The sequence below is a fragment of the Nycticebus coucang genome, chromosome 16 (genome assembly GCF_027406575.1).
Source record: "Nycticebus coucang isolate mNycCou1 chromosome 16, mNycCou1.pri, whole genome shotgun sequence".
In the NCBI taxonomy this organism is placed as follows: domain Eukaryota; kingdom Metazoa; phylum Chordata; class Mammalia; order Primates; family Lorisidae; genus Nycticebus; species Nycticebus coucang.
The window spans coordinates 6026666-6053215 of record NC_069795.1 but is presented as its reverse complement, the minus strand read 5'-3'; the positions used below and the strand labels follow the sequence as shown (position 1 = coordinate 6053215).

Below are 26550 nucleotides of genomic sequence, written 5' to 3'. Positions count from 1 at the left end.
GGTTTAGGTTGGAGAGGGGTTTGTTGGCATGTGTGTAAATCCTGTACCCCTTGGGGAAACGCACGACGGCCTTCCTGTGATGGTTTTTGTCCCTGTGACTTTTCCCTGTGCTTTTCCTTTAACCAGCCGCTTCCTCCGGCCCCTGGCGCAGTCGGGAGCAGGGACCCCGCGCGCTGCGCTTCTGCACCACCAGGTGGCGCCTGGCGCCGTCCGATGCGGCCGGGCGCTCAGACAGGTGAGCGGCTCCCATTGGCTCCCGGGAGGCGTGATGCCACCGGGCAGCTCTTTTTAAGAGGAAAGCCAGGCCCGGAGCAGCAGCGAGTCCCAGCAGTGCTCTCGGTGCTGAGCGGCGGACCCAGCTGTCGAGTTCCAGCCAACATGAGCGAGGTGAGTGCAGCCTCCGCTCACAGAGGCAAACTTGGGAGCGGGGCCGGGGGTCTGGGCTGCACGGGTGGTCTTGGAGCACGTGAAGGGGTCAGGAGTGGTGCTGAAGACTAATCCTGCGATCGTTTGCTTTCAGGACCGAAGCTATTGATATATTGGTTTGAATGGTGAACTTCCCAACTTTTAATATGAGCTTTAGAGAGAGAAAAGGATGCGCTGTTCGTTGCTGATTTAATTGTGCCTTTGAAAAGCGATTTGGGTTTGGACCTCAGAGGAGAAGGCTGATCGCTTTATTCTCTCCCCAAGATTTGTGCTACTTCCCAGCGGGTGTGGCTTTGCGTGTTTCCTTTGGTGGCACCTCTGAGAACGCGAGCGGGCAGGTGACCATCCAGGGAGTGCAGAAAGGGAAGGTCCAGGGGATTGGCGGGGGGTGGGGGGCGTTTCATGGCCCCTGGTGCACAAGCGCCTCCTGTACTAACTACGTCCGAGCTCATCGGAGCCGGGAGAGAAATGCAGACAGATCCGGGACGGTCTGCGCGTGGAAACCGAGGTCTGTAAGTTGGAGGCCGCCTGGGCAGACGAGCAGCCCAATGTCAAATCGAAAGTCGCTTCTCTGAATATGTTCATACAGAATGTTTTGTTGAGGCAAACTGATAGCTCATTTAAAAATTGACTTTTGCTTATTTTTTAAAAGATTCTATTTTCTCCCTCTTGTCTGAGGCAGAGTCGCAGTTGCACCATCCCCTTGTTCAACTCCAAAGCTGAGCCAAATGCACTTTTGTTTCTTCTTGGTTGGCAAATAATTACTTCTAAAGATCTTTTATCTTCTCTCTCTTTTTTTGGACAGATGGGTGATCCTTTTTTGGAAGTCTAGAGTAAAATTAATAATTTAAGAAATAAAATGCCTCCTCACCGCTTTTATCTCTCTGATGGGCAACTTTTGATAAAAATGGGACAGGAAGGGCAGAACACTGTGAAACTTAGGAAGAGGATTTGGGATGGAGCCAAGGGCTTGAGGTGGGAAGAAGGCAAGTGTGGGCGGAAGATGGGAAGTCCCCTGGTGACATCACTGACAAAAACTAAGCACTGATATTTGCCTAAAGGTCTACTCTCAGACACAATGTCCAGCGCCCTCCACACCTGTCACCTCTCTGAGCCTCCCAACAACTCTGTGCATTAGGCTGCATTATTATTCCCAGCTGATAGAGGGGGAACTGAAGCACAGAGCCGTGAACTAATTGGTTCAAGGTCACTAACTCTGGAGCAGCAGAGCCAGGTGGATCTTGACGTCCAAATGTGAATGGGATGTTCTGAACACCTGGTGCCAGAGAGGGGGCTGGTGAGGGCAGTGGGGGGCAGCGAGAAGGAAGCTGGGGCTCTGCTGGTGGGGCAGTGGGGGGCAAGGGGAAGGAAGCTGGGGCTCTGTAGGAGACAGTGGATGAGCACAGGTCTGCACATCTCCCATGCTTGGATGGGGGCTTTCTGCCGGACTCGGCAGACATTTCAGAAGCTGGTATTCGTGTTAGCTTACCTTGCTTGCAACAAGAAGGGATGGCCCTGTAATGGTTTTTACTCATTTACAAAGTAACAGTTTCCTATAGAAGGACTTAGAAACCAGCACAGCCCCTTTCTCGGGTCAAGTTGCCTACCTGGGATCCTGGCCCCAGGACTTCATATCTCATGGAGGCTTCCATCATTCAGTACTCAGGAGCTTTCCAGGCTCAGCTGGGTCAGGTTCACTTAACTGTGTGGGTCTCCAGGGACAGAGTTTGTCCCAGAGCTCACCCATGACTGGGGTCACAGTCTCTGCTGCTGAATGTATAATTAGGGCAGCTGGGCAGTCACTGCCCTGCCCAGCAGGAGCCACCTTTGCAGGTTGCTGCAGGGGCTCTCAGCTTCATTCCTTATCAATGAGCATGAAAGTTGCAGATCCCACTTCATGGGCCCCTCCCTATGGGTGCCTCTCCATGGTCCTCTCCCCCGGCCCCCTCTCTGTGGCCCCCTCCCTATGGGTCCCTCTCCATGGTCCTCTCCCCCGGGGCCCCTCCCTGTGGCCCCCTCCCTATGGGTCCCTCTCCATGGCCCTCTCCCCCGGGGCCCCTCCCTATGGCCCCCTCCCCATGGCTTCCTGCTGCACCTGCCTCCCTCTCCCTTGCTCTCACCACCAACGTGGCCTCCGCTCCTGGCTGATCTCCAAGCTCCTAGTGTGTGCTCCTTGGAGAGCAGGAATTTGTCCTTTGACTAACACTTAAATCTGCTTAAGACATTTAATAAAGTGGAACAGAAGCTCCTTTCTAGGTAGAGAACTGAATTACCCTCTGGTCTTCCCTGAAAGGTTTTCTTTATTTGAATGGATTAAATGTGGCTTCTAGGCTTTTAAAATAACTCTCAAAGTGGAATGGTTTTCAGATGGTCCCTTACTGTGACTAATTACCAAAGAGGGTCAGGGCAATGGGTTTTGTCAGTCTTCCCTCTGACCTTGAGACTCCTTTGGGCGTGGTGGGCAAGTGATTTCTGGGTTGGCCTTCAGGGCTGAGTGCCTGCTGCAGAAACCCCCATGCTCACGAGCTGCTGCTTGGGTGGCACAGGGCCAGGCTGGGCAGAGAAGACTCACTAGGTCAAGTGCTCCTGGGGCTCGGCTCTGCTTTGTACTCTGGGGCCTCCCAACCTTCGGGGGAAGGCCTTGAGCTGGCTTTAAAGCAGGCTGCTTGTATGTCTCCTTCATCCCCTGTAGCAACATTTTTTTTTGGAGGGGGAATGACATGAGTTTAAGGAGCAGCGAGAAAAGTCAAGCCCAAATTTAGGACAATGTGAGAGAGTGGAGGTGGTCTGTGCGGGTGTCTAATTTACATTTCAGTATTAAAGTATGTCAGATGTGCCGGGAGCAATCTATGAGATGAACTGAAAGATAATTTAGCAAGGATCAAAATGCAGGCTTAAGTGTATTAGCTGGATCAGAAATCCTAACCCCCATGGCCCAAGTTTACGAAATGCATTGTGTTCTGTCCCTATTGGCCTCACTCTGCACAAGAAAAAAGACTCCTTTTGTTTAACAGGCCACCTGCAAAAGAGCCCCAGGAACAACGCCAGCCAGGCCCATGGTCTCTTCAGGTGTTTGGTTTTAAATTGTATTTCAAAAGAACTTATTTAGGAGGGCTGGGAGCAAGATTTTAATGCATAAAGGCAAACATCTGGAGGGTTGATTTAAAATAGGACACACACCATTGCCTTGTTTGGGAAGGGTGTGGGGAGATGGTTCCAGTTACCTAAGCCACTGACAGCTATTGCTTAGACTTGAGATCCCTTTGGCAAAAGCTTCCTTCAACCCCAAATCCCACTGTCACAGGCTCTCTTCTTGCTGTAGCTTGGCTGGGGCAGCTCAGTTCCAGCGGTATGGGTCTTTCTCTTGTGTAGCCATTGGCTGCAGCGAGAGGACTATGCTGTCCATGGAACGATTTGAAAAACACCAAGGACATTTCAGGGCAAATCCTTACCACTGAGACAGAAATACTGTCTGTTTAATTTATTATATGGCTCAAAACATGCAATCATCTCTAAGGAAAGTAAAAACAGGGAATGATATGGTTTGGACAAAGGTTTCTGAGGTGAGGCTATCCACACTTAAATCTTGAGGGTGAATTTAAAACAATTTTTGTCAATTGATCAAAAAATATCATGTGACACGGGTTTGGGGCTTACATAGTTTGTCATCATGGTAACCCTGCAGAAAGACAAATGCTAAAATGAAATAGTGCTAAGTTGAGAATGAGTATAGTTTTCTGCTTCCTGTGATGTCAGAGTAAACTGAAACAGATGCTAATGGTGGGTGGTTAGGCTCGTAGGAGCTATATCGTAGACTTGTTGTTAAACGCAGATTCTGAGGGGAATTGCATAATATCTGGATTTTGCAGTTGGCCCCAAAGACCCAGCAACAGGTCAGATGACAATGCAATTTCTTACGTAATTTTAACTTCATTTGGGGGTGTACCTGCAGCAAAGATATGGAAAGATCCAGCAAAAGTCCATTTGGCTCTGGGACCGCATGGTGCCAGTAGTCTGTGCCCTACACAGGGATGTGAAGCTCAGACATCACTCTCACGCTAACCCTCATACTTTCGGATGGGAAATAGACTGAAATTAAGCATAAAAATGTGTTTGCTAGGCTGATGATTGTCATGGATTCCCATAAAATTTGCTTCCCTGATCCTGCATTTCAGTAGCTAACGCTGTGGCATTAATAAGTTTCAGTTTTTCTCTTTTGATTTCTAAGAATGAGAGAATACAAGATGTATTGCTTTTTCAGAAAGAAAATAAATAACTCACAATTGATTTTATTAAAGGTTTAGTGCAGTAGTGAGGTCAAGATGAAAGGAAAACCTGGATTTTTTTTTTATAATGTGAAGACCCCAGAATTTATGTTAAATGCATTTTCTGTATTATTTTGTAAAATTTCAACTTCTGCTCTCAGGGCATCACTAGAGATGCTATCCTAGGTGGGTGATAGGCAATCTTTGTCCATGGTCCTGCTGCTCCGAGTTCACTGGCCATACTGAGCATGAATGATATTATCAGCGCAAGCCTGGGGCTTCCCATTAATTTAGAATGACCTTCCAGAAAGGGCTTCAAACTGGAGGGAAAGAGGGCTTTTAGGGAGGCACGTGGATGGGTTTATTACAGCCAACCGATGTTTAACCACAGCATTACAGGTCATGCTGTTAACGTCTTATGGGTTGCATGTTAGTGATCACAAATACCCACCTTGACAGTGAACTTCCCAACAGGGACAATTTTATGTCATCCACAAGGACTGGATGCTGGTTTGGCACTCAGAAATGTCCAGTTACTGAACGGATCAATACGCTTGGGGGTCTGGATTTGTCAGTTAATGTAACCAGTGGCCCATAGACCTGTGCTGGGAACACAGCTGGAGAGGACACGTCTGTCTTTTTCTCTTTACTCTGCATTTTCAGCCTGTGTTTGCCATTTCCATCCTTTTAAGTGGGAAATGGGTGCATTGTTAGAGACATAAAATGAATGCTCTCATGACAGTGAAAGAAAATGAGAAAAAGTGGGAAGAATCTTAACAGAAAGAACTCTTGACATTTGGGAAAATGTCAGGGAAAAGATAAGAATGGAGCGAGGGCTGTGGAAACCTAATAGCCTCTGTTCCGACGTTGTCTCCATTGAGATTATCTCACTGCAGGTAAGTTCACTGCAATTTGAACACAAGGGACTGTAGTTGGAGAGGCAGAGGCTGTGAATACCTTGAAAAATAGTTTGTGGCTTTGAAATAGAAAACCAACTTGACTGTGGTTAGAGGGGAGTCCAAGTGGGTCAGCTCCCATCTCGGAATCACAGTCACTCCACTTACTTGTAAAGCTTGGCATATTGTTGAAAGCAAAATATATCTAGCATACAAAAAGCAAGTGGCATGTGTAAATCTTTTAATTATCATTCAAAATTATCAATAATATACTCATGCTATTATTAATATTAATTACTATAAATTTTTATGGTAATTTATATTGGAATTTTTCACTATTTTAATTAATTTATATTAGAAATAGGAATATATATGACAATTCATATGCAAAAAGGAACATAATCGGATTTTTCCCCTGGGGAGTTTGAGATTGATTGCACATCCACAGACCTGCACAGTCTGATAGGATCTCAGGCAGACGTGATTTACCATTGTTCTTGCAATCTTTGGAATGAAGTGAGGGACAGACAATGAATAGAGAAAAATCTTCCATTCACTTGGGTATAGGTGGCTTTTGGGTACAGACACGGGAATGCTCTGTACGTCGTTGTTTTGTGCCACAACCAAAACGAGCTTCCCGTACATGCCGGTAGCCCAGTCCTGTAAACCCCACAGCCATTTCTGGGATGTTTTACATGAGCAATTCAGCATGAGTTACACATCTCAGGCATCTCTCTGCTTGTATCTGTCTTGCAAATAGTTCTAAATTTATTCTTCAGAATCTCACTGAATTACCTCTCATTCCATTTCTGAAGGGGAAACGCTTGGCTGTATTTATGACATTGCCCGTAGAAAAATCAATCAGCCACTAAATGCCATTATTTTGTATTTTACTCTTAAGCTGCCATCTCATAAATAAAAGGAAGATAGATGAGACTCAGAAAGCAGGGGGGTAATCGTCTGCTGATGGAGCGTCTAAGGGGAAGGGAGCAAAATGTATGAACCCTTCAAACATTGAACGAGGCAGTTTTCTTCACAAAGGAGCTAGAATGGAGGAGAGGGGAGCCAGGGGAGCCAGGGGAGCCCAGGTCTCTGCCCGGTTTCTGCCAGTTTTAGGGCAGTCTTGGACTTGGACAATACTAGTAGGTTTCTAGTTGTACACACTTTCAACTTCTGCCCAGTAGTTTGAAAGACATGTCTTTTGAAAGTTAAATATTGTTTGCAACTATCTGATAGCTAAAGTGAGATCTGGGCTGGTTTGAGATTATACTATTCCTATGTTACAATCCACATCTATTTATAATGTGGCATGACGCAAGAAATGGTCATCTGTCCTCAAAGCATCACACCTGCAGCTTGGCCAGTAATCTAAGTAAGTGACTAGTTATTTTAATTTTATATAACCCCTGAAAAGGGGACTCCGGAGGTTGACAATACCCATTAACGATTGTCTTAATCAAAGAAGAGTAAAGCTATTATGTCATTAGGAATTGTCAGAAAAATGTCACTTTTTTTTTCTTTAAATTTTGAGCCTGACAAAATGGCTGATTGAACTTAGGGTTTTCTTTTTATAATACCATTTCCTTACCCTTTTTTGATGCCCAGGGCAATCCCTGCTGCCCCGGGTGTTTGCATTACAGCAGCCCTGCCTCGGGCCACATGTGTGGGCGCCGGCCTCCGCAGAGACCTGCCCGTATCTGAGACAGGAGATGGTGTGGAGCCCTGCTCTAAAACTCAACTCACTCTGTGTTTCTATGAGTTTTAGGTGAAATGGCAGCGAGCAAGACTTCAGACCATAATGCTTTAGTAACATCTCTTCAAAACAGCTGAAGGTGATTTGGTCTGATTTTTGTCCCCTTGCCCAGTGAAATCCTTGTCACCTGTTCTCTCCCCTCTTCTGAGTTTTCCACAATTACCTGTCATTTTTCTAATAATAACTGTCTGATTCAGTATTTCAATTTTGGGGGAACTGTCTCCTTAGTCCTCCCTGAGATCCATGCTAGCACAAGAAATGGTGTCCACAATGATCAGACATTAATTGCGGGTCTCAGTGCTCTACAACAGGGGTGCCAGACCTTTTAATAATGTACCCCAATAGAAAAAAGTCAACTGTGTACATACAACAAATTTTTATTTATTTTATATTTATGTCTATGTGCCAGTATGCCAATGTATTAAGAGGAAATGGTTAATGGCAGAGTAGGGAAATCTATGATTCACGCAGTCCTGCTGGTCACTTATTTTGAGCCCAGGTTGATGCTGTGCTTGTTAAGCTTATGCTGGTGGTCACCAAGACATCACAGTCGCTGTGGTTGTTAAACTTATGCTGGTGGTCATGGAGATATCATAGTTGCTGTGGATGTTAAGCTTACGCTGGTAGTCATGGAGACATCACAGTCGCTGTGCTTGTTAAGTGTACACTGGTGGTCAGGAAGACATCACAGTCACTGTGCTTGTTAAGTGTACGCTGGTGGTCAGGAAGACATCACAGTCACTGCTTGTTAAGCTTACGCTGGTGGTCAGGAAGACATCACAGTTGCTGTGGTTGGTAAGCTTACGCTGGTAGTCATGGAGACATCACAGTTGCTGTGCTTGTTAAGTGTACACTGGTGGTCAGGAAGACATCACAGTCACTGTGCTTGTTAAGTGTACGCTGGTGGTCAGGAAGACATCACAGTCGCTGTGGTTGGTAAGCTTACCCTGGTAGTCATGGAGACATCATCACAGTCTCTGTGCTTGTTAAGTGTACACTGGTGGTCAGGAAGACATCACAGTCACTGTGCTTGTTAAGCTTACGCTGGTGGTCAGGAAGACATCACAGTTGCTGTTTGGTAAGCTTATGCTGGTGATCATGAACACATCACAGTCCCAGGAGGACTCTCTGCTCTCCCATCATTTCCTTGTAATTTGTGCTACCTTGTATTAGTATTATTTTCAATCTATGATTTTGCACAGGAATCTTTTTACTGTGGTGAAAACACATACAATTTACCATCTTAACCATTTTTAAACACACAGTTCAGTGGTGTTCAGTATGATGACATTGCTGTAGAACAGATCTCCAGAAGCTTTTTTTCTTGTGAAACTGAAACTCTGTCCACATTAAACAACTACTGCCTGCTCCCCCTTTCCCAGCCCCTGGCAACCACCATTCTGCTCTCTATCTCGATGAATCTGACTGCTTGGGGACTTCCTATGAGTGGAGTTACACAGTATTTGTCTTTCTGTGACTGGCTCCTGTTACTTAGCCTTCCAGGTTCATCGATGCAGTGGGAGGTGAGTATATAGGACATTTAGAAAGTGCAGATCTATTGTGGGAAGATGAGTTTAGTTAAAGGCGGACTGAAAAATCTGTAAATCCTTTTCATGGAGCACCCGGAACCATGATGGAGCACCTAGAACCACGACACAGCACCTAGAACCACGACGCAGCACCTAGAACCACGACGCAGCACCTGGAACCACGACGGAGCACCCCGGACCACGACGGAGCACCCCGGACCACGACGGAGCACCCGGGACCACGACGGAGCACCCGGGACCATAACGGAGCACCTGGAACCATGATGGAGCACCTGGAACCCTGACGCAGCATGCAGGGGTTATCTGGGACTGAGTCAAGAGTGAGGGTGTCTGGGACAGTCGCCGGTTGTGGGACACCTGCTCTTTCCTCTGAACCAAAGGATTATATCAATTTTTAATTGATCTTAGATCCCAAACATATATAAATATACACTCAAAAGTTTTCTTCACCATGTGTGGTTGTGACAGTGAAGCATCTTACAACCCCAGAGGTGCCGTTTGCATGGTGGACTGTGCCGACAGCATCCCCTGGAGCTGTTCTGTGTACAACCTGTGCACCTGAACAGGTGGTCCTGCCCCTCCTGGGGTGTAGTCAGCCTGCTTGAGGACCTGGAGAAAGACTGTCATTTCTCCGGTGCCACTTGGAATCAGAAAAGTGAAGGAGGCCATAGTTGTCATTTCATTCAAAATAGTCATTTTAAAATAGGGGACTTCGTGCCTAAAGAGTGATCTTGTTCACAATCACAGAGCTTTTTGAGGAAAAGCCAGTGAAGGTTTCGCATCCACATTTCCTACTCTATTAAATTTCTCATTTTCTGTCATATTCCGAGTAAAACCCAATTTCTTTTATACCTGTCTGAATTCCATATAGGGCTTGGACCAGGAATATATTAAAAATAACATTATCTGGGATATTTTATTAGTCTTGAGTGAAAAAAAAGAATAACCCAGAAATCTTGACAAAGCCGTTCCTTTCTTCTCCAGATCTTCAACTCTTGTTTCTAGGGACCGACTGTGATTTCCTTGCTGACCCGTCACCCTCTCATCCCAGTTGCACGTGGCGAAGCTGATAAATGTTGATGTTGCCATTACCATGGAATAGTTCATTAAGAGCATTTTTGGCAAAGCCTGGTAGAGTTTCCTTGACTTAGGGGTTGTAACAATTACCTTTATACATTACTTATTCTCCAGGGCTTTGTTTGAAAAAGAAAGAGCATGTTGAACCCCAAAGTATAAAACTCTTGGAAAATGTTTGTCCGGAGAAAGGTGGCGCTTTCTATGGTTAAAATGATTGCATATGTAATTAGTAATCCCATATTTTGTCATTCACATTTCTTTTTGTCTTTTATATCATGGAATTTTATTTTATTTTATTTGATATTTATTTGATCATGAAATTTTAAAAGAGGCCATGTCTTCTATACCCCTTTTTGTCTCCAGAATATATTATTGACTATTTGGGCTCTGTTAACGTATTATATTTTCTTTAAAAGTAAAAAAAATCTCTTCAATACATTGGAAATAGATTTATATGAGGACAGTCAGTTATATTTTTGGAATCGTACACAGGGTTGTAAGCTTTACATGTTCTAATTGTGAGAGACCTGTGATGGCTTTGCCTTCTGCGAGAGCCCCGCGTCTGTCCAGGGTGACGGTGTCGCGCCCGCACCTCACAGCTTCCACTAGCTCTCCTCACCACCGTTAGTATTTTCTTGTCTTTGAAGTTTGCTCCAGGGATGGGCTCATCCTTATATTTATAGCTCTGTTCTCACATATGCATAAGTCCTGTCAAAATATCTAGATAATACAGCGTCACATCTCAAATATTATTTCTGGCGATGTTCTGTACCTCAGAAATGTGGGCTATTTTACCTCTCGTTGAGGATGTCTTGAAATAGATGTAGCAATTTGCTAAGCACCTCCACCAAATACCTCCTTCCAGTTCATAGTTACTTTTCATCTTGATTTAATCTTTCCCATCAATAAAGCGTATTCCTTTCATTTTTTAAAGCACTATTTTATGAATTTCCATGTCATCATTTTTTTGCTGAGTTCTTGGTGAAAGCCAGATTTGTCTGAAATACATATAAGAGTTCCCCCCACAGCTGAATTTTGGATACGAATTTGAATTTTTACATGACAAGAATATAGATGCAGCCTAATGTAACTTCAGCGGCACAAGACGTGGCCTCAGGGACCTCAGCTCTGGCAAGCCAGACCTGGGTGGAAGCGTCCAGAAGAGCTCCAGCAACAGTGAGGCAATTTAAAGACAAGCCACCCTCCTGGGATCCTTCCCTCCTGCCCAGCCCTGCCTCAATCTCTCCTGTGGTGACAGTGGCTCAGAGTTAGGATGTCCATGACAGTCTGTGATGGGGGGGAAGGTGAGACCAGTAACACAATTTGTGGGTCTGGTGAAAAATCAATGCTGTGCCTTTATTAAACTTTACTGAGTATTTTAAGACGGTGAGAGGCGTTAGTTAGACCAAGTGCAGGGCTTTCTAAGTGTGGTCCCGTGCTACTTTGAGAGTTGCACTTCCGTGAGACCAGCCCTGGGTTAAGGTTACTTTGTAGTGAGACCAAGGGGATAGAACTGATGAAACATAATTCCATTATCCATGCTGTGTCTGGTGCCTTATATGTATATAGTTTTTCCCTGTCCAAGCAGAAGCTTTTGAGATGGCCCAAGCCTGACCACAGATGTAGGCAGAGTCAAGAGCTTTTCACCAAATCTGATGGAGACTTCAGGCTGGCTCTGAAGACGCTCACCTAGTGATATGCTTGAATAGGCAATTGTCTAGTTCAAGGGTCAGCTTGGCTGGTACTGAGGACTATTTCAATGATGAAGTAATAAAATTGACTCAAAACCATGTGGAGTGTGTGTGTGTGTGTGTATTTTTTAAAGGCCATAAGAATGATAAACCATTTCTTTGAATTCTCCTGAGTATTGATCATTCAGAGGAAAGCTTCCAGTGGCCAGTTTCGTTCTGAGACTTTTCATGCTATTAAGTCTTCAGTCCTCACTTCTTCCTGAGAGTGTTCAGGGGGATACAGAACACAGATGTAGACTTGTTCAATTAAAGAAACATTTTTTCATACTTTGGGAACAAAAGAGGTCTATATAAATAATGGCTGGATCAATATGTGCAGATAGGAGGCAATTTGGTGTGAACTTTGGCCATTCATAAGTCAGGTCCCCAAAAGACAACCTTTTGAGTAAATTAGAATTCAATTTATGTTCTGGTAAATTAAATTCTTATGGATTTTGGAGAGATTTGAAAGAAAATATGGAGGAAATATCCATTATGAGGGAGGCACAGCCGTTAGACTGAGTTGGTAGGAGAGGTAGCAGTGATGATGGTGGCAGTGACGGTGGTGAGGGTGGAGATGCTGATGGTAATGTCAGTGGTGATGGTGTGTATGATTTTTTTTTTTTAAATGGGGAGAGTGGGATGGCGCCTGTGGCTCAGTGAGTAGGGCTGGCCCCACATGCCAAGGGTGGTGGGTTCAAACCCAGCCCCGGCCAAACTGCAACAGAAAAATAGCCGGGCGTTGTGGCGGGCGCCTGTAGTCCCAGCTGCTCGGGAGGCTGAGGCAAGAGAATCGCTTAAGCCCAAGAGTTAGAGGTTGCTGTGAGCTGTGACGCCACGGCACTCTACCCGAGGGCGGTACAGTGAGACTCTGTCTCTACAACAACAACAACAAAATAAATAAATAAATAAATAAAGGGGAGAGTGTTAGAATTTTCACCTCCCTAGAGAGCAGCTGATGAATGTTCTGTATAACTTTCTACCTTTCTTTTTCTCTGTATCTCATTGCACTTCTTGAGTTGCTTCAGCTGATAGAGGAGAAAACATTTCCTTTCTCCCAAAAGTGTACAACCTCAGTCTTCTACTGTTTTCTGAAGCTTTTTTGGTATTAGTTGAGTGGGGGAACAAACCCAGCTGTTTCTTTATTATGAAAAAAGAAAGTCTCTGGCTTCTGCAGCTTGGAACACCCCCTCGGGGAGGAGCGCGTTAGTCGCACACAGTGGCAAGTCAACATCTGCCTTTCTTCACGAGACGTCCTTACGGAAGAGTGGGCGCTGGTGCTCGTATTCCCCAGGAGTCTGAGAAGCTGCTTAAAGATGTGAAAGGCAGACCAGGACGGGGGAGAGAGTAAATTCTGGAGCAAGGCCCGTTTTTATGGTCTTGGGTCCCTTTTCTCCTCATAGATGCCCGTCACGTGTGTCCACAGATCTGGCGTCAGCAGACTCTGGACACCATGTCATGCCTTATCAGGGTCCTTGACAGTCCTGTGTAATGTATTTATCCCATCTTTTTCCTAAAATGGCCCAATTATTTTCACATGCAGAGTTTTGTGTGTTGTCATTCATTTCCACAATATTGCTCTAAATTAAAGCATGGTCTCCACTCTGCAACCAGGTGAACTGAGGCACACGATGTCAGCATTGTTGGTGGCAAAAGGGGTTGTCAAAGTCAGGTTTTCCTTTAACCTAGCTGATGTTTTCCCCTCTAGACCAGACACTGGTTGGTGTGGCCACTGCTCAGACTTCCAAGTGGGTCTGCCCAGAGTCAAATTCCATCTGACCCTTGCCCCCCAGCAGTCACATCCTTGGACACATGACTAAACCTCTCCGTGTCTCAAGTTTGGTATTGTCCAGTTGGAATAATGGTAGTATCCACCTCACAGGATCATTTCACAGAATTGCTAAGCTGTTGCTATTGCATTGCATTTGCAGACAGTGCCTTGTTGCAAAGAGAGGAAAATGTCTTAGCTAAACTTGGGAATGTCATGTATTCATTCAGCTCTAAATGTGCGCTTCTGTTGGGTAACAACAGATTTGGCTTGTGTTCTTTCTTTTGCACACCTTTTAGTTCACTTAACAAGGACACTGAGTGCAGCACCAGGTTATGACTGTTCAGTGTGTCAGAGCCAGGGAGGCCATGGACGGCTCAGGATGGATGGCTGCTTAGGGTCTGCAGGGCAAGACTCTCTGGCTGTTGGGGTGTTTTCATTCTCTGCTTTTTGGTCATTCTTTTGCTTTATTTGATTACACCTGGCAAGGCATTTGACTAGCTGTGTTGGGGAAGAGATGAGGAATGGAAGACTGGTGTCACTTTGAGAGCAAAGAGAAGATATGTCTGTCTCTGCGGCCAGTTGCCGAAATCTGGGAGGACCACAATGCAGCGTCTCCAGCCTTTGAAGTATAAAAGTCCTTGAAAAATCACATCATTATAGGAAGGACAGGCAAGCTTGGCATTCTCGGAATTATTACATTATGGATTTCCTGTAGTTCTAGAAAACTGGCCCTGCCTGATTTCCCTAATCAGCTGAACAAGGCAGACTTGGCCTTGAACGAGTCAGTTACAGGCACAGCTCAGCTTCTTGTTTTATGTTGACCTTTCCTTGGCAGTTTTCCGGCCTTTATCTAACTCTTGGCATCTGCTTGGTCAGCCATAACTTCTAGGATTGGAAGAGAAAACAAATCTCTTCTGTCTTTCTCTACCCTGCATGGATTGGTACCTTCTGTGTACACTGAGGTTACGATACTGTGACAAGCTTTTGGATATCTGTCCCTTTGTCTGAAAGCCCACTGTTGTCATTTTTCCAATCACAGCAGCTGCTCTGGCTCGCACCTGGCCTTCATGCTCACAGCCTTTATTTTATTTTATTTTGTGGTTTTTGGCTGGGGCCGGGTTTGAACCTATCACCTCTGGTATATGGGGTCGGTGCCCTACTCCTCTGAGCCACATTCTTTATTCTGAGGCTAATCTAAGGCTCTGCCCCAAGTACCAGAGAACAATAAAGGAAATGGGGTGAGTGGAGAAGCATTTCTTTGGGTGCAATTCAGATGCAAAGGGTGGACAGATATCTTTATCCATGCATTGTTCTAGCACCTTCCAGAGCTGTGGGGCTTCCCCTTGCTGAGGGTAGGTCGATTTGGCTGTTGCCAGGATAAACCGGGGTGCCAATTGCCTTGTGCCTTCTTTTTTTTATCATTAAATCATAGCTGTGTACATTTGTGTAATCAAAGGGTACAGTGTGCTGGTTTCATATACAATCTGAAATATTCTCATCAAACTGTTCCATATAGCCTTCATGGCATTTTCTTAGTTATTGTATGTAGGCATTTGTATTCTGCCTTTAGTAAGTTTCGCCTGTACCCATTCTAAGATGCACTGTAGGTGTGGCCCCACTCATTATCCTCCCTCCACCCTAACCTCCCCCCTCCCTTCCCCTTCCTTGGCCCTTTCCTCATAGTCTTGTGCTATAGTTGGGTTATAGTCTTCATGTGAAAGCTATAATTTAGCTTCACAGTAGGGGTGAGTACATTGGATACTTTTTCTTCCATTCCTGAGATACTCTGCTAAGGAGAATATGTTCCAGCCCATCCATGTAAACATGAAAGAGGTAAAGTCTCCATCTTTCTTTAAGGCTGCATAGTATTCCATGGTATACATGTACCACAATTTGCTAGTCCATTCGTGGGTCGATGGGCACGTCTTCCATGACTTAGCAATTATGAATTGGGCTGCAATAAACATTCTGGTACAAATGTTTTTGTTATATTGTGATTTTTGGTCTTCTGGGTATAAACCTAGTAAAGGAATTACAGGATCGAATGGCAGATCTATTTTTAGGTCTCTAAGTAGTCTCTAAACATCCTTCCAGAAGGAACGTATTAGTGTGCATTCCCACCAGCAGTGTAGAAGTGTGCCCTTTTCTCCACATCCACGCCAATATCTCTGGTCTTGGGATTTTGTTATGTGGGCTAATCTTACTGGGGTTAGGTGATATCTCAAAGTAGTTTTGATTTGCATTTCTCTGATGATTAAGGATGATGAGCTTTTTTTCATGTGTTTGTAGATTGTGCACCTGTCTTCTTTAGAGAAGTTTCTCTTCAAGTCCCTTGCCCACCCTGAGATGGGATCACTTGTTCTTTTCTTGCTAATACATTTGAGTTCTCTGTGGATTCTGGTTATTAGACCTTTATCGGAAGTATAACCTGCAAATATTTATTCCCATTCTGAGGGCTGTCTGCTTGCTTTACTTACTATGTTCTTGGCTGTGCAGAAGCTTTTTAGTTTGATCAGGTCCCAGTAGTGTATTTTTGATACTGCTTCAATTGCCTGGGGAGTCCTCATCATAAAACATTCACCCAGGCCAATTCCTTCAAGAGTTTTCCCTGCACTTTCTTCAAGTATTTTTATAGTTTCATGTCTTAAGTTTAAATCCTTTATCCAGTGAGAGTCTATCTTAGTTAATGGTGAAAGGTATGGGTCCAGTTTCAATCTTCTACAGGTTGCCAGCCAGTTCACCCAGCACCATTTGTTAAATAGGGAATCTTTTCCCTACTGAATGTTTTTGATTGGCTTGTCAAAGATCAAATAACGGTAAATAGCTGGATTCATCTCTTGGTTCTCTATTCTGTTCCAGACATCTACTTCTGTTTTTGTGCCAATACCATGCTGTTTTGATCACTATCGATTTATAGTACAGTCTCAGTCTGGTAGTGTGATTCCTCCTGCTGTGTTTTTATTGCTGAGTAATGTTTTGGCTATTTGAGTTTTTTTCTGATTCCATATAAAATGAAATATTTTTTTAAGATCTTTAAAATATGACAATGGAACTTTAATAGGAATTGTATTAAAATTAGATATTGCTTTGGGTAGTATGGACATTTTAACAATGCTGATTCTTCCCAGCCATGAGCATGGTATGTTTTTCCATTTGTTAACATCTTAAGCTATTTCTTTTCTTAAAGTTTCATAGTTCTCTTAGTAGAGATCTTTCACATCCTTTGTTAGATATACTCCCAAAAATTTCATCTTCTTTGGCACTACTGTGAAAGGAATAGAGTCCTGGACTGTTTGTTCGGCTTGGTTATTGTTGGTATATATAAAGTCTACAGATTTATGGGTGTTGATTTTGTAGCCTGAGACATTGCTGTATTCCTTGATCACTTCTAAAAGTTTTGTAGTACGATCCCTAGTGTTTTCCAGATATACGATCATATCATCTGTGAAGAGTGAAAGTTTGATCTCTCCTGATCCTATGTGAATACCCTTGATCGCCTTTTCTTCCCTAATTGCAATGGCTAAAACTTCCATTACAATGTTAAAGAGCAATGGAGATAATGGGCAACCTTGCCTGGTTCCTGATCTAAGTGGAAATGATTTCAATTTAACTCCATTCAGTATGATATTGGCTGTGGGTTTGCTGTAGATGGCCTCTATCAGTTTAAGAAATGTCCCTTCTGTACCAATTTTCTTAAGTGTTCTGATCATGAAGGGATGCTGGATATTATCAAAAGCTTTTTCTGCATCAATTGAAAGAATCATATGGTCCTTATTTTTTAGTTTGTTTACGTGTTGAATTACATTTATAGATTTACGTATATTGAACCAGCCTTGAGACCCTGGGGTAAATCCCACTTGGTCATGGTGTATAATTTTTTTGATGTGTTGTTGGATTCTGTTTGTTAGGATCTTATTGAGTATTTTAGCATCAATATTCATTAGTGATATTGGTCTATAATTTTCTTTTCTTGTTGGGTCTTTCCCTGGTTTGGGGATCAAGGTGATGTTTGCTTCGTAGAATGTGTTGGGTAATATTCCTTCTTTTTCTATATTTTGGAAGAGATTTAGTAGTATAGGTACTAGTTCTTCTTTAAAGGTTTGGTAGAATTCTGACGTACAGCCATCTGCTCCTGGGCTTTTCTTTTTAGGGAAATTTTGTATAGTTGATGCTATTTCAGACCTTGATATAGGCCTGTTCAACATTTCCACTTTGTTCTGGCTAAGTCTTGGTAGGTGGCATACTTCCAGTTATTGGTCGATTTCTTTCAGATTTTCATATCTCTGAGAGTAGAGTTTCTTGTAGTATTCGTTAAGGATTTTTTGAATTTCTGAGGGGTCTTTTGTTATTTCATCTTTACCATTTCTGATTGATGAAATTAGAGATTTTACTCTTTTTTTCCTGGTTAGGTTGGCCAAAGGTTTATCTATTTTATTGATCTTTTCAAAAAACCAGCTTTTGGATTTATTGATCTGTTGTATAATTCTTTTGTTTTCAATTTCATTTAGTTCTGCTCTGATTTTGGTTATTTCTTTTCTTCTGCTGGGTTTGGGGTTGGAGTGTTGTTCCTTCTCCAGTTGCTTGAGATGTCCCATTAAGTTATTAACTTCCTCGCTTTGTTTTCTTGAGGAAGGTTTGCAGTGCTATAAATTTCCCTTTTAGGACTGCCTTTGCGGTATCCCAGAGGTTCTGATAATTCGTGTCTTGCTTGTTGTTTTGTTTAAAAATTTGGTGATTTCCTTCTTAATCTCATCTATAACCCATCTATCCTTCAGCATAAGGTTGTTTAGCTTTCATGTTTTTCTATGGGTATGCAGGTTCCTGTTGTTATTGAGTTCAACTTTTATTCCATGATGGTCGGAAAAGATGCAAGGAATAATTTCTATTTTTTTAAGTTTGTTGAGGTTAGATTGTGGCCTAGGATGTGGTCAATTTTGGAGTATGTTCCGTGGGCAATGAGAAGATGTGTATTCAGTTTTGTTGGGATGAAATGGTCTATAGATGTCTGTTACGTCCAGATGTTGAATGGTTAATTTTAAGTCTAAGATTTCTTTGCTTAGCTTCTTTTTGGAGGATCTATCCAGCACTGCTAAAGGGGTGTTAAAATCTCCAACTACTATGGAACTGGAGGAAATCAAGTTGCTCATGTCTGTTAGCATTTCTCTTATAAATTGAGATGCGTTCTGGTTGGGTGCATAAATATTAATAATTGAAATATCATCACATTGAGTATTACCTTTAACAAATATGATGTGTCCATCCTTATCCTTCCTTATTTTGGTTGGTTTAAAGCCTATTGCATCTGCGAATAGGATTGCAATGCCTAATTTTTTTCTGCTTTCCATTCGCCTGGAGTATAGATGACCATCCCTTCACCTTGAGTCTAAATTTGTCTTTTAATGTAAGATGTGATTCTTGTATGCAGCAGATACCTGGCTTGAGTTTTTGTATCCAGTCAGCCAACCTGTGCCTCTTTAGAGGACCATTTAAACCATTCACATTAATTGAGAATATTGATAAGCCTTTCGACAGTCCAGTGGACATTTTTAATCCTTTTGTGACTATGGAAGTTGGAATTTGATCAAAATTTTCTGGGTGGGTTTACTTTTGTGGAGGAGGATTATGCTGGTCTTTATGGAGGATAGGTCTGAGAATATCCTGGAGAGCTTGTTTAGTTATGGCAAATTTCTTCAACATGTGAATGTCATTGAAGTATTTAATTTCTCCGTTATAAATGAAACTCAGTTTAGCTGGGTACAGGATCCTGGGTTGAAAGTTATTTTGTTTTAGGAGATTAAAAATCAATGACCATTCTCTCCTAGCTTGAAAGTTTCAGCAGAGAGATCTGCAGTTATTCTAATATTCTTGCCCTTGTAGGTGATGTTTTCCTTTTGTCTGGCTGCTTTCAGAATTTTCTCCTTCATTTTAACTTTAGTGAAATTGATTATGATGTGTCTGGGGGATGTCTTATTTGGGTTGAGTCGTGCTGGAGTTCTGAAACTGCTATCTGAATTTCAGAATCTCTTGGCATGTCTGGAAAGTTCTCCTTCATAATCTCATGGAGAAGAGACTCTGTGCCTTGTGAAGCCACTTCCTTGCTTTCAGGGATCCCTATAAGACGAATATTAGTTTTCTTATATCCCAGAGCTCTCTGAGAGAGTGATCTGTTTTTGCCCTCCATTTCTCTTCCTCTTTGAGAGTTTGGGAGTCTTCGAAAGCTTTGTCTTCAATGCCAGAAATCCTTTATTCTGCTTGCTCCATTCTGTTACTGAAGGATTCTACTGTGTTTCTCAGATCTTTGAGGGCTACAACTTCTTGTCTCAATGTGTGAAAATCTTTGGTCATTTGGTCTTTGAATTCATTGAATTCTTGAGATATCTTTTGGGTTACTGCTTGGAATTCTAATTCGATCTTATTTGCTATCAGATTCTGAATTTGATTTCTGACATCTCAGCTATTTGTTTGTGCATGGGATCTTGTGCCGTGTCTGCCCCATTGATCCTTGGGGGAGTTGATCTACTCTGATTATTCATATCGCCAGAGTTTTTCTGTTGATTTCACCTCATGATTGTTTTTCACCGTTGCCTCTGGCTGTCCTCAGAGTTGGGTAGGTGTCTCTCCAAGATTAAACTCCAGCGGGATCATTCTATTGTTGCTGGATCTTTGTAGCGAGTGACCCTGTGTAGTTCTTCTGGGGCTTCCCCAGCCAGGGAGTTCTGGTTGTGGAAGCAGCTCTGGAGTGTGACACACCCAGATCCAGCAATAGGGTGGGAGGTGGTGTGCACGTTCTGGGAGAGCCTGGCACCCGGTGACTTTGGACAGAGAGCCCAAGGCTCCAGCAGTCTTTGGCCAGGAAAAGGGCTCTGCACAGAGGCAGGGAGGGCTCCAGAGGCACACAGCTACCAGAGTTCCTGGCCAGACAAGCAGGCTCGTGTGGAGGCAGGGAGGGTACAGAAGGGAGGATGCAGGGTTGTGCGGCTCCCACAGTTCTGGTCATGGCATGTGGAGGCAGGTGGGTGCGGGTCGGGCGTCACGGCGCAGCTCTTATGGAGGTCCAGGTGGCACCAAGCCCAGGAGTTTGAGGTTGCTATGAGCTGTGATGCCATGGCACTCTACCCAGGGCAATAGCCTGAGGCTCCAGTGTGCCAAAACCAGTCTCACTCTGCCCCTGAGGGTTAAAGCTATAAGGCTGCTCAGTCCCCGACTTTAGTCTGCTCAGTCACTAGGTTACTAGCTCCCGCCCGATCCTTGCTCTGCGACCCTGAGGGCGGAGCTTGCTGGGGCAGTTCTCTTACAATGGCTCCCTGTGGCCCACAGCCGAACACTATTAGCTCTGTTTGGCTCAGCGGCTCAATTTGGGGCCCTAGACAATGCCCAAAGTTCTTTGCACTCCTGCTCAAGCTCTCCCCAAGGCAGTTCAACTGAGTGCCAAGTCCAAAAACACTGAAACAGTTCATAGGTAAGGCCTTTCTGGTTTGCACTTTTACTGCTGCTTGTACTTACAGCTGCCAGCAGGATTAGGTCGATCGAACACACGCAACCACTTGCCAGTTTTCCACTGTTTTTGTCCTCCTCTTGGGGTCTAGAAGTCCCTTGCTGACTCCTTGTATTCTCAAAGGGATCAATATAGGCAGATCCCACCAGCTAGAGATGCCTGGAGTCTTGTCTCCCCAGAATCATCGTGCCCAGTTGCAGGGAAGCTGTTACTCGGCCGCCATCTTGCTCCACTGACTGAAATTATAATCTTGATTGAGTCTATAATTTGGTGTTTAGTCAAGGCCTGTGGTAGCAGATACAATTCGAGCTTCCAGGGCTTTGCCGGGCTTCTCTCAGGAAACTGCTGCAATTCTCCAAGAGTCTTCAAGTTATATTCAAGTTAAAGTCATTTCTTCTATTCTTCTACTAGCATGGTCATCTTTGCTGGTGACCATTATTGATACTTTCTGATTGTGTTTTGAAGAACACACAGATCCTGCAGGAAGAAGCTTGTCCCTGTAAGCCTGTTTCTTCAGAAATGTGTTGCCTTGGAATCAAGCACCACAGTGAATCTAAAAATCTTGAAAGTTTTTGGCTTTCAGAATCTTTCCACAGGACACAGGGAAAAGTATATCCACTCACACGAAGACCAGAAAGTCTATGTGGCCTAAATACTCAGTTCTCAGACCTGCTGCCTTGTAGCCAGGACCATCGGGCACTGCCTGGTCCCTTTGTTCAACCTGAGACCTATGGAGAGCCCACAGGTTGAGTCAGGACACAGATGTGGCAGAAGGGCCGCTGAGCGGGAGCTCTTCCAGCTTCCGTCCGCTTCTACTCGGCTTCCCCTTTGCCCTTCCTTGTGCCCTCCTCCTGTGTCCTCCCTTCTAGAAAAAATAAGCTGGAATTTTTAACAACCTTACAGAATGCATCCACCAGACTCAGAGGCCCAGAGAAATTTCAACCAAAATTAACAACTTAAAAACATAGGTAGAGGGGCGGCACCTGTGGCTCAAAGGAGTAGGCCGCCGGCCCCATGTACTGGAGGTAGCGGGTTCAAACCTGGTGCTGACCCAAACTGCAAACAAACAAACAAAAACAAAATATAGGTTAAGGCTCTGTCCTTTATCAGAAAAATGATCACAAATATTAACATTCTTTCTTGGGATTCTCTTAACAGCCATGTGAGGTACATGTTTTGTTTTATTTTATTTATTTTAGTTCAGTGTAAAAAGGTGAGATGAAGTCCAGATGAAGAAGCTGAGGAGAAAAAGCCTTTATTCCCACTCACTCAGCCATATGTGGGATCTGCGCTTTACCCCTCAGCGCCTCCTCAAACTGCTGAGCACAGCATCTTTCTTTCATTACCCGACTGTCCTGCAAGTTGAACACAGTGGGATAGAAAGAGGCGTGATTCCATCCAAGTCTGTTTTTACCATTCCTTTGCTGTCTGATTTCTTTTAGGAACCAGATTTATGCCATCTGAGCATTTTTACCTTATTTAATTCTTACACCCTGATGAAGTAGATATATTCTTTTTTAAAATTTCAAATGAATAGGAGGATACAAATTTTAAGGTTACATTGTTCTCACTTGCAGGGTGCAGGTCCAGTTGTAAAAGAATATTCTTATTCCCATTTTATAGAAACAGAAACTGAAGCTCAGAGAAGTTAAGTGACCTCCGTAGTGTCACACAACCGCCATGTGACAGGGCTGGGATATCCTGGACAATATGATTCCAGGACACTTTCTCTTAAAGTCAATGATTGAGGTGTAACCTATGTACAGTAAAATTTAATCCTTTTAGTTTTACGGTCAATGGGTATTGACACGTATCCAGTCTTATAATTGAGATCTGGATGGTCCCATCCCCTTGCAAAGTTCCTTTCTGTGCCTGGGAAGTCAGCCCTTACCTAATACCCTTCGCCCTGGAGCCTGCATCCTCACAGCACATTCTAAATTCAGGTAAGCCCCATCACGATTCAAGGCTTTCAATCACCTTGAGAATAGCATGGTCATGGAGGCTTATAAATCAATTAAATCACACAGGGCAATGATTTCCAAATGGTGTTTTATAACAAATAGATGAAATATTAGGAAAGTAACAAGAGGACACAGAGGGGCCCAAGTTCCTGGTCTCTGGAACTTGTTCCAGGATCTCAGACAGCAGGGGGCATTTGGCGAGTAGGAGCGGCTGGCTTTTGCACTGCAGCCTCAGCCCTAAACTTGAATTGGGTTTCTGCCCTGAGACTTCTTAAACTGGTACAACAAATACCCTCTGCTCTGGGGTCTGCTCAACCATGTCCAGCAGACCCAGGTCATGGGGAGGTGACTGTCCACACGGCAGCCAGGAGAGGAGCCTGAGGCCCGGCCAAGCTCTGGCTGCCCCCCTGGGCTGCCCTGCCCACAGCTTGTCCCCTGCCAGGCACTGCCCCCACATAAGCGGCTGGGAGAGGGACACCGCACCAGGCAGCCAGGGAGACCTCTGGCTCAGGATTAGAGAAGGGTTCCAGGGATATGGTTTTAGCAGGACACTTCCCTTGTTTCTAGCCCAGGGATAGTGTTGTGTCTCATGTGGTTTGGGTTCAGGAGAGAATCCAGCCCATGCCCACGGAATTGCACCTGCTATGTGCTCTGGGCTCAGAGGCTGGGGTGCCCTCTCTCTCCTCTGGGTTGAGGGCCAGGGCTGGCCTCAGGGGTGCAGCTTTCTTTTTTGGGTGTCCCTTTATCAGCCGTGTGATAAAGCGCCCTTTATCACATGGCGCTATCTGCATCTCTTAATTGGCTTTCCAGAGCTGCCTTCATAAAGTACCCCAAGCTGGGCAACCGAAACAGCAGAAATATGTTATTTCATAGCTATGGAACCAGAATTTTAAAATGAAGGTGTCTATCTGGTCACGATGGCTCACACCTGTCATCCCAGCACTTTGGGAAGCTCAGGTGGGAAGATGGCTTGAGGCCAGGAGTTTGAGTTGAGACCAGCCTGGGCAACACAGTGAGACTCCATATCTCTACAAAAAAAAAAAAGAGAGAAAATTAAAATGAAGATGTCTGCAGGTTGGGTTCTTGTGAGGCTGTGAGGGAAAGAACAGGTTCAGGCCTTTCTCTTTGGCTTGTAGACAGCAGTTGTCACCCTCTCTTCAAATCGTCTTCCCTCTGTGCAGAGCTTTCTCTGTGTCCAAACTGTTCCTTTTTATAAGAACCCCAGTTGTACTGGAATGGGGCTCCCTAATGAACTCTTCTTAACTTGATTACTTCTGCAAAGACTCCCATCTCCAAAGAAGGTGGCACTCTGAGGGACTAAGGGTTAGGACATTGGATGAATTTTTTGAGGGGAGATTGCAGTCCATTCCATGACACTGTAAAGTTGTAGTGGCCTCTGCCCACTTCAAGGCCATTCCTAACCTTCTACGTTGTTCATTATCAAAGGAACACACACCTGGCTGCAACTCTTTGTTGAGCTGAGTTGAATAAACAAAGCAAAGTGACTTTATTGGCATGTATAAGACAGAGGATATGCAACCCTCCAAGTGAACTCAACAGCATGGGAGGGACATTTCACATCGTCACATCTGAGATGTCAGATTGTACACACGGGTCATTAAATAGCAACTGTTCTTTAAGTTGCAACATACACTTGCTATGAAATTGTGTGCATAGCACATAGCCATTTTTATAAGACCGAAAGTGTATTTATGTTACATCCACACAGGAAAAAGATTTAAAGAGAATATTCTGAAGTATTAACATGGATTAACTTTGATTAGTTGAATGGTAGGTGGCTCATTGCTCTCTTCCCTGTGCATTTATTTTCTAAAATTTTCACAATGATTATATTCTATTTTTGCAAATAGAAAACAGTGTTCTTTAAAATGAAAATTGGTACAAAGAAGGGTTTTTAGGGAAGAAGATACTGATTAAAAATATAATTGTGGCATAAAGTATAAAATGAAATTCAATTAAGTACATCACCGATACCTTCGTGAACGGTTTGCCTGAACTGCAGCGATGCCAATTAATTCTCTTACGGTAAAGGTCAGGATAAAAAGGGTAGGAATAGAAGGTGGCATTTGAGGCAGAATTCCAGCCGTTAGGTCTCTCGTAGGTGAAAGGAGTGTAGAGGAAGGACTGGAAAGGTTAATGCCTTGGAAGATCCCATCACTTTATTTTTAAACCAATTTAAAAAAGAAAAAACCCTTCCAGCTGAAGTTTTCTTTTGACATAAATTTCTACACCTTTAGGGATTAAATTAATGCTCAATTTTTGGAATGTTATTCAGAGAATTATAGATGATTTAAAAATATCAAGTGGCAAGAAATTAAATCTATTTTGGCCTTATCCCAAAATGTTGGCATAAACGTCTCTTCTGCTCTGCAGACAGATTCAGCAGCTTCGATTTGGAAAGTGCCTTTAATGATGTGCCTTTGATGTCCCAGAGAAGCCATTTGCTTAATGATTGTGGTGGCCCGGGAGCAATCAGCGACCTGCTGGCCGCTGGGCTGTTAGCCCATCTCACCGCATGGTTGCTGCGGTTATGTCCCCAGCTTCATTTAAAGACTGATCATCTAAGACACGATCCTTCGTTATTAAGACATTAAATATAAAAACACACCCTTGTTTCTTTATAAACACGGTGATCTAAAGAAGGCACCCAAGAAACTCTGAGGAGGGTTGTGGGATAACGGGGGTCATTCTCCGCTTCCTGTCTCTCCTGTGTGGGGCACTGATTCTGGGAAGAGTGCGCAATATCGGAAATGTCATGGTCCTCAAGTGTGATCTGTGGCAGAGATATGCAGATTTGGGTGATTTTCCTTAGTTGTGACCCATCCAAGAATCCACTTGTCGAGATGCTACCATCTTGGGGGAGCTAGAGATCCCGAAACCATCTGTGAGAATACCAGGATGCCACAGCACGCAAGGAAGACAGCAGCATGGAGGAAAGTAACTTCAGAGGGAATGCATTGCGGAGCAGGTGGCATCAGCAACATTGTCTAATAAGTGTGTGAGAAGGAGATGGAGTTTTCTTTCCTTCTTTTGTGAAATCTCTGCCACCATTTGGCAATCAGGGGCCAACAGAGGCCAGATGTTGGGAACAGAGGGCTAGTGCTAAAGAGCACTTTGGAAGAAATTCTTTCCCTTCTCTGCAACCAGAGAAGCTGTCCACTCGATGTCACTGAGTGGTGACTCTTGTGGAATATGCCGTTATTGGCAGGCAGGTGGGAGGGCCAACCTGCTGGGCCCAGGCCCCTTCTATGCAGCCAGGAGGACTCAGGAGTTATGGCTTCTCTTGCGCTGGGAGGAGCTTGAGACTCCGGCCAGGGATTTCCCCTGAGCTCCACAGCTGATGGGGGAAGCAGAGGCTCCCATCCTCCCTCCAGACCTGCTCACAATGTCAGACCAGGGACCCCCGCCTAGACCCCAACCTCAGGACCCCAACCGTGGGTGGCTCCTCCATTCGTGAGCTGGTCACTTTACTCCCTGCCTGCCCCTTTGGGTTGGGAGCCGACCAAAGTGGGAGCATGTGTCCTTCTCCTTGGGACCCCCAGGCCCAGCTCAGGGTCTGGATTAGTGAAGACAAAAGCAAATGGTCCTGGAGTGTGTCCCATCCT

At 44.2% G+C, this 26550-nt stretch overlaps 1 protein-coding gene across 1 annotated transcript in view; it reads left to right on the top strand.

The window, feature by feature from the left end:
* Positions 1–281: 281 nt before the first annotated feature.
* PCP4 (Purkinje cell protein 4) overlaps positions 282–26550 on the top strand; it is a 64313-nt gene continuing 38044 nt past the window's right edge. Inside the window, exon 1 of the mRNA XM_053565000.1 lies at positions 282–387. Coding sequence (XP_053420975.1) covers positions 379–387 — 9 coding nt within the window. The 5' untranslated portion in view covers positions 282–378. The remainder of the gene's footprint in view (positions 388–26550) is intronic.